Source organism: Spermophilus citellus (genome assembly GCF_964194105.1).
Source record: "Spermophilus citellus genome assembly, chromosome: 8".
NCBI classification, from domain to species: Eukaryota; Metazoa; Chordata; class Mammalia; order Rodentia; family Sciuridae; genus Spermophilus; species Spermophilus citellus.
This window is the reverse complement of record NC_138189.1, coordinates 153,561,821-153,569,982: the sequence shown is the minus strand read 5'-3', so window position 1 is coordinate 153,569,982 and position 8,162 is coordinate 153,561,821. Positions and strand designations below refer to the sequence as shown.

General features: G+C 50.1%; 1 protein-coding gene across 1 annotated transcript; it reads right to left on the bottom strand.

The window, feature by feature from the left end:
- Positions 1-4,348: 4,348 nt before the first annotated feature.
- On the bottom strand, positions 4,349-4,957 carry SMIM43 (small integral membrane protein 43). Its single transcript, XM_081303828.1, has one exon. The coding sequence runs from the start codon at positions 4,849-4,851 to the stop codon at positions 4,660-4,662; it is 192 nt and encodes a 63-aa protein (XP_081159954.1). The 5' UTR covers positions 4,852-4,957; the 3' UTR covers positions 4,349-4,659.
- Between the last annotated feature and the right edge of the window lie 3,205 nt (positions 4,958-8,162).

The window sequence follows — 8,162 nt, the reverse complement described above, 5'->3', positions numbered from 1 at the left end:
GCGATTCTCCCAGGATATTCCTAGCTTGGTGGCAGAGTCACAAGAGGAAGCAAGGCAGACTTTCTTTGCATAGATTATCTCCCTGGTGCATAAAAGGGATGGTCTTTTTTGGGCACCAAATATGCAAACCTAGATTCCACTAAAGTCCGACTGACAGGAGTTAGGGAGGACACAGTGACGGTCATGCAGAAGAGCAAGGCTTCGTGCTCTATCTAGCCTCCACAGAGAGAGCACGTCCCACAGAAGATGCCCACACGGGCAAGCCCGCCAGCTGAGAGAGCGCACGACCCTGCCAGCGCCCCGTGGGAACACCTGGCCTCTTCCCAGCCCTCACTCCAGCTGAGAGGCTGCCTGGAGTTCTACCCGCTGGGAAGGGGCCACCGTTTTGTGCTCCTTCACAATGGGATTTTGTCACCAGAGCACAGATGGCCACTTGTGCACTTGAGATGTGCTGCCATCACCCTTCACCAAGAGAATGCAGATTTTGGTTGAAGGCATTGCTCAAACCATCTCCAGATGGCAGCAGCCAGTAACAGGGGCTGGCCAGTGTTGAGCATCTGAGAAAGCCCTTCAAAAGGAAGTGGATTCAGACTGCACGCCCAGCTTCCCCTTTGGGCTTCCCCTTCTGGGTGGGGAGCTGCAGGAAAAAGCCAAGGCGTCACCTGAAGCCTGACTTTCTGTGAGCTGGGAGCCAACACCCAGTAGTCAGTCACCCACCTCCAACGCACATCAGTGTGAGTTACAGGAGAAAAGAACAAAGCCCTAAGTGAGGCACTGTTTGTCAACTTCCTACTCTGTTATGGAGACAGCCATCCAAGGGAGAGTTCCATCTGAAAGAAAAGACATCCTGTCTGAAGAATCTGACACGGTAAGTTCAAGTGACTTCACAGGCACAATAGTAAGACACAGGCCGCGTATAAGGACTCCCAGCTTCAAGTCAGCCTCGTCTTGGGATCTCCCTGTAAAGAGAGGATGGCAGAAATGGTCAGACTCCTTTAATGAAGCAGCTGAGGAGATGGATTTTTAGCTTAATCCATAAGGAAACTTTTCCTGTGTGCTTATCCTGTTGTGATCACTCTTCAAACATGGTTCTGCCCTTCGGCTTACCTATGCATGGTAACATGCTTACTTCTCAGGTCATCAGATCTGTATTGAATCCACACTGTTTTGAAATTTTGTGTGGACAAAATAAGCAATGAAGAATTGAGGAATTTGTTTCTCTGATTCAAACAAACAACAAAACATCGACATCAAAGACCTACAACTCAATTCTTAACTTTCTCTTGAATGTGACACAGACATCAGCAGTTACAGCTAATGACCCTAGAGTTTTGACTATGAATTTAGCTTAAATAAGCACAAGTGCCACAGACTAGCTGTAAACACTGAAACAAAGCACAGAACTCTGCAGATACTTCCTATGTACTGCATTAGTGTCTTCAGTGTTCTCAAAGTCAGAGATAAGTATGACTTACAAAAAGTCAGTGTTTCCCACTATCCAAGAGGTTTTGACCATTACAATGCTTAAAACTTTTAAACATTTAAAACTCGATTCTAGTGCACTTATTTTGAAATGACAGACAAAATTGGGAACGTGGAATGTCAAGTCAAAAATAGGGAATCGCGTATTTTTTACTTACCTAGTTCCAACTTTCCACCCCTGCAAGTGAACCAAAAACAAATCCTGGCATCTTGTCATTCCCAGAAAAGCCAGTGCACGGCACACTCGGGTAGATTTATCTTATGCTGCAGAATCACACCAGATGGCATCAATCCTGCATCTACAGCTGTGCCCTAAAATTGAAGTTTGGGCTCAGGAATGTGCTTTATTAGACATTTTAGGTTTTGCAGGTGTGGATGTGATGTCATTCTCATCCAACTTGAATGGGTTATCTTTCCAAGCAGAATTGTGGATCCACTTCACTTACAGGTTTGGAAATGAAGAAAACAATCCAGTTGTCCTAATAAGATTGGAAGTCATTTTGAACCACTGAAATTTAGAAATAATGAAATTTGAACACTTGAAATAAAATACTAATATTGCATTATTGAATTATGGCTCATTTCTTTATGATGGAAGAAATTCAACTTGCTAACATTACTGAAATCACTAAAAACCTTTTGTTGAAAACAAAACATAGGAACATTTCCTAATCAAGTCATACTTATAAAACGAGCAGTTAAATTTTAAACATTCCTGACTTTTTAAATGCTTTAATGTCTAGTTCATATTTACCCCACCTTTAAAAATAGAATTGGCATAGCAACTGTGAAAAGCCAGGGCATCCTTGGATGAAGTACACAAGAGGTGGAACCAGGGACCTGGACCTGTGAGGCCATCAAAGCACTCCATCTGGATCGAGAACTCGTGAGGTTTAAAGTAGTTCTGATTGGTGAGGTCAGTCCTGTGCTGGGCCTTGGAAAAATTATGATTGAAAAAATGAATAAGAAAAGGCAATTTGTATAGGGGCATCAAAGTTTCAAAAGCAGAATCCCTAGCAAAGTCGAGGCCAGGATGGAGATAACTGCAGCAGGCAGCTGTAAGAACTAATGTGAGAAACTCTAATGCCACCTTTAGGGCTAAGCTCCAAGCAGAGCATGGGCAAAGGAGCAAATGCTCTTTTTTTGACCTGGATAAATAAGAACTTAGTAACTAATGGACTTGTGTGCCAGGAGGATATGTAATGGCCCTGGACACAAGACAGAAAGGCAGCCACTCTTCTCAATTCAGTAGAACTAGTGGAGAAACCAAGTCAATGCTGAGATGGCAACACACTCCTCACCCAGAGTTCCTTCTGGTCTCCCACTGAAGGAGGTCGGGGTGGGGTAAACTTCTAGACTCCAGCAGTCCTGCTAGGAAGATTAAAGGGTTGAAAAGTCCAGGAGCCAAGCATTAGTTAAAGTCATTTGCCCTCGGAGTATTTGTGAAGTGTGGAATGGTTGTTTTCTAGCCTTATAAACAACCTTAATTGCTAATTACACCCACATTCATGTGTTCATCTTAACCACACAACCCTGTAACTAAATGCCACTGCAGAGGTATCAACCAATTAGAGGCTATTGTTCAAAGCTCAACATGATTCAGTGCAGCTGATTCTGGGAATTCAAACTGGAAACTCAAATCAAGTCTTACTATAACTCTGAGAAAGACATAACAAAGAGGTGAGAATTTGCTCGTGTTGTAAAAGAACAGCTGAGCTTGGACAAGGGAAATAGAAAATGTGGGAAACCATGTGCATGTCTCAGACCAATACCAACTCACCTAAGTGAGACTGTTTCTTTCTTTCCTTTGAATTATCAAAACAATTGTCTTCTACTTCAATTCTGTATTATCTGCTTAGGCAAAATTTAAATATGTTCCTGGTTTTAGCTTCTCTACATCTCATTGTGTCTAAAAGTAACAAATGTTTCCAATGTTACTATGTGATGACAAACCCAGCATCAGTAAGCCCAAGCCTTCTCTTAGTGAAAAGAAATCATACCCGCATCACTTATTTCCCTTCTGAAGCCCCTGCCTGGTTTCTGAAAGAGCAGAGATGACTGCTAACCTTGTCAGCATCCCACACACCTCTCATTTCCATGATCCTCTACCTAGACGTGGGTTCCTGAAATGAACCAGCCGCCAGCCTGGCCGCCTGGTTTCAGCAGAAGCTCAGCAGTTCCGAGCAGGAGACAGCCCTTTACCCAGGGTCCCGTTTGCTGCATCATGGCCGTCCACTTATTAGGCCCTGGGTCTTCAGAAGTTTAGGCACAACTAGGGACAAGGTGAAAGTGGCGTGGTCCCAGCTTACCCTTGGCAGACAGCCTGGGTGGTCCATCGCCAAGCCCCTTGAGGGCTCCAGGCTGTAAGTGCCGCTGAGGTGCTTGGCGCTCGGTGTCCGTCTAAGTGCTGTTGACGACCTAAATCTAGGACAAAGTGTCTGGAAGACGAAGTTATTTCCTCAGTAGCATCGCCTGGAGAGGAGCCAGGCCCACTGCTGAGTCTAATCCTGCCGACCATCTTCCCACTAGAGATCTAGACGCACAGTCGCACTGGCCGGTCCTCTTTGTCCTGTGGCCCTACGCCAGAGGACAGCACCCCTTTCGCCGGCCCTCGATGCCATCCCCAGAAGCTCACAGACCCGCCAACCCGAAGGCATCTTCCAAATGAGCCTCTCTCGCGCTCACCCTCTGCGGTCCCAGGTTCTACACCCGCCCTGGGAGGCGCTCCCGGGCTGAGTAGGGATCGAGGGCAGGAAGGAAGCCCTCCGCCCAGAGGCCCTGAATCTCCGTCCCGAAGGCCAGTGCAGCTCTCGCCCTCTGCGAAGCGCAGAGCTGTAAGGCAATGACCGGGTGCTGCAGGGCGCAGGTCCCCAGGCTCCTCCGACCGGGTGGATCCCTAGGTCGCTGGCGGGTCTGGCTGGGAAGCGGCGGGAGTGAATGAGCTGAAGGGTATCATTTTCCCCCTCTCGGGGACAGGACAGCGGGCTGGAGAGGAGCTTGCAGGGCAGGCGCCCCAGCCCTTCCGACTGCCCTCTCTGTCCTCCTCTCTGCCCGCCCGGGCTCACACCCTGGCCGTCCCGGCACTGGGGTCCCCCACGCGAGTGTCCGGAGCAGCGGAGTGCCCACCCACGCCGGCCCCGACCTGCCGCCTGCACGCGGCGGATCGCGGCCACGGGCTCACACCGCCTGCTCGTGCGGGAAGCCCCAGGGCTCGCGGTGCAGCGACAGGCGCCCGGGCTGGAGGGTCCCGGCCGTGCTGGCCACGGAGTTCTTCAGCTGCTTGATGACCACGAAGAGCAGGAGGAAGAGCAGGAAGAGCAGGAAGAAGAAGAGCGCCAGGTAGAGCAGCAAGTTGAGCTCCCACTCCATGCTGCACGCGCGGCCGCCGCCCGCTCCCCGGCGCCGCGCAGCTGCGGGCAGACGCGCCCAGCAGCCGAGGACCCGGGCGCACAGCCGAGCAGGCGCGAGAGTCCGCGCTCCGCTCAGGTCCCCCTCTGAGGTCCCCTCTGCTCCCGGAGTGCGCCTGCAGATTTGTTTTAGGGCGAACTCGGGCAGGCGGGGACAGCGACGAGGTAGCCGCTCAGTCTCCAGGGACGTCGGGCTGGTGATGGGCAGAGGAGCCTAAGATTTCCACTGCAAGCACCCGCCTGGCAGGGTCTCTAGTCCCCTCCCTTCCTGAATAAAGTCTTTTGTTACCCCCACCCCCCTTTCTGAAAAGCTAGGTGACATGTGGCCAAAGACGTGGAAGGACTAAAGGGGACAGTGAAGATGGAGTCCCCAGCGCCACGGAGGGCTTCGTGCCAAGAGATGGCTTACTGGGACCTGAAGTCCACTTGATGTAGCTCCAGTGTTCCTTGGAGGTTGCAGATACGCTCCGTAGAGTGTACTTCATTTGGAGGACAGGTCCTTAAGGAAAACACTGAGAATAAAACGCATTTCCAAAATCGTTGTGAAAACTTCCAAATGTTGGCTTGAAATTAATTTCTTTGAGGAGAAAAGAAAATATACTGAAAGTGCTCCCTGAACCCCAGCACCTGTCAGTGTTTGAGGTCCCCAGAGCCCATATGGGGCCTTGAAAGAGGTTCGGTTCATCTGCTGTTGTGCAACAAGTTGCCTCAAAACTTAGAGGCGTGAAGCAATGTAGGTCCTTGGCTATCCTCCAGGTTCCTAGGGGTCAAGATTGAGAGCTCAGCTGAGTGAGTCTGGCTTGGGGGTTCTCAAAAGGGTCCATTCCTGTGTGAGCTGGGGCTGCAGTGCTCCAAGAGCTTCACAGGCTGCTGTGGTCTGGCATGAGCTTGGTGGCCCTAAGAGGCCTGGTCACCCCTCGTGGGCTTCTCCACAGAGCTGCCTGGGCGCTCAACTCCAGTGTGCCTACCACTTGCTTGAGAGACCCCTTGGTCACACAGGCCAGCCCTATCCACACAGGAGGTATGGACACAGGATGAGATCAGAGGAGGCATCTGGAGTCAGCCATCACAGCCCCACGGCATTGCCCATTCTGTGAGCCTCCACTCTGTCCTTCTTCATTTGTCAAGCTTCACCCGGGACCCCGGGGCTGAGTGGGCAGCCGAGGCCTGGCCAACACAGCCAGCTTGTGTGGTGGGCAGCTGTTGCAGTGATGACAGGGCTCCAAAGACAAGGGCCGAAGAGCCGAGGCCTGGAAGCCCAGGGCCCAGCTCCGCCCCAGCTCCACCTGCCAGCGACACTCTCCCTCTGCACCCCTCAGTCCCTCACCTTGTTAGAGTCTGTAAACAAGTCAGGACAGCGCCTGGCAAATGGTGGATGGCGCCTGCTGCTGCAGCAAAATAACGAGGGGGGGGGGGGATGAACAACTCGTGTAGATTGATACAGCAGGAGTGGGAGCGGGGTATTGCAGGACAGGAGGGGTATATATACATCCCACACAGCTTATCTAATTAACATAAACTAGATACAGCAGTCAACCAATAAGGAATCTCCACACTTAATACCTCGCTGGGTTACTTCACAATCCACTCCCTCTGGCAATATGCCAGGCGCCATCCTGACTTGTTTACAGACTCTAACATTCTAACACACCTGAAGCCATTGCCTTTTCCTTGGATTTGTTGTGAAGATAAAAACTGAGCAGGATGTTGATAAAGATCCATTTCTAGGGCTGGGGATGTGGCTCAAGCGGTGGCGCGCTCGCCTGGCGTGCGTGCGGCCCGGGTTCGATCCTCAGCACCACATACCAACAAAGATGTTGTGTCCGCCGAGAACTAAAAAATAAATATTAAAAATTCTCTCTCTCTCTCTCTCTCTCTCTCTCTCTCTCTCTCTCCTCTCTCACTCTCTCTTTAAAAAAAAAAAAAGATCCATTTCTATTATTATTCTATGATCGAGGGTCTGCACTGTTGAAGGCCATTGTTTACAAAAAAAATCTGGGTCTCTGCACTAAGCATCATATGGACACCTGTCCCCTCGTGTTATAATGACCATTGAGCTGGGGATGTGCTCAGTGGTAGAGCCCTTGCCAGATGTGTGGGGCCCTAGGTTCAATCCTCACCACACACACACACACGCACGCACACACACGCAGGCACACACTATGATGATCCACTTCATGGGCAGTGTTGTGTGGAGCAGGCTCATGACTCACAAGAATACTTGTTAAAATTTTAAAGCCAATTGTTAAAAAAAACTATTGTTAGAAAGTAAATTATATTGGGCTGGGGATGTGGCTCAAGCGGTAGCGCGCTCGCCTGGCATGCCTGCGGCCCCGGGTTCGATCCTCAGCACCACGTACAAACAAAGATGTTGTGTCCACCGAGAACTAAAAAGCAAATATTAAAAAATTTTTCTCTCTCTCTCTCTCTTTAAAAAAAAAGAAAGTAAGTAAATTATATGAATTCACAAATAAATGTTAACAAAAATATAATACAGGCTCAAGACTCTTGCTTCCTAAACATTTCCCACTCCTGCCTCTGTGGTTGCTGCATGGTGGAGACGGTTCGTGATGCACATCTCTCTCTTCCCAGCTGTGTTCAGTGATGTCATCCCAGTAGCTCGAGACTGGCCAGAGTGAGAGTGTCTACCCCGAGGAGATGCACAAATGCACTCAGAGTGAGAGTGTCTACCCCGAGGAGATGCACTCAGGTCCAGAGGGCCGGTCCTCAGACATCTGAAGTCCCATGCAAGTTAACAGAGTTGTGATTTCTCTGACTTCACAGAATCCACCCCCTCCACAAGCACCACATGTTCCTCTTGTGGAATCCTCCATTCTGTGTAATCTTGGCAAAAGAACAGCTCTCAGTGCCTGCTTTCCGTTGCCTCCTCCCAGTAAGGAAATGAAGGGGATCAGATATAGCGCCTACCCATCCCTGGAACAGTGTGGGGAGAAGGGCAGGAAGAACCTGCCAGAAGCTCAGCCAAACATCCTGATTCCAGACCGGAGCCTGGAGCTCACAGAGCAGGAGGAACGTTTGGAGAAGTCGGATGTACTCCAGTACTGCTCCGAGAGCCAGCGCAGCCCCAGCACTGGCCTAGTGTGGCTTCTGGCCCTCTTGCCTTCTTTCTGTTCTGTTACCTCCACTGGTTTTCCAGGGAATCTTGTTGCAGCTGGGCAGAGCGATTAATCCTAGCTAACAGAGGAGGGTGCCGACTGGCAAAGAGTCACTTAGCCAGGCATGGGGGCACACACCTATATTCCCAGCAACTCG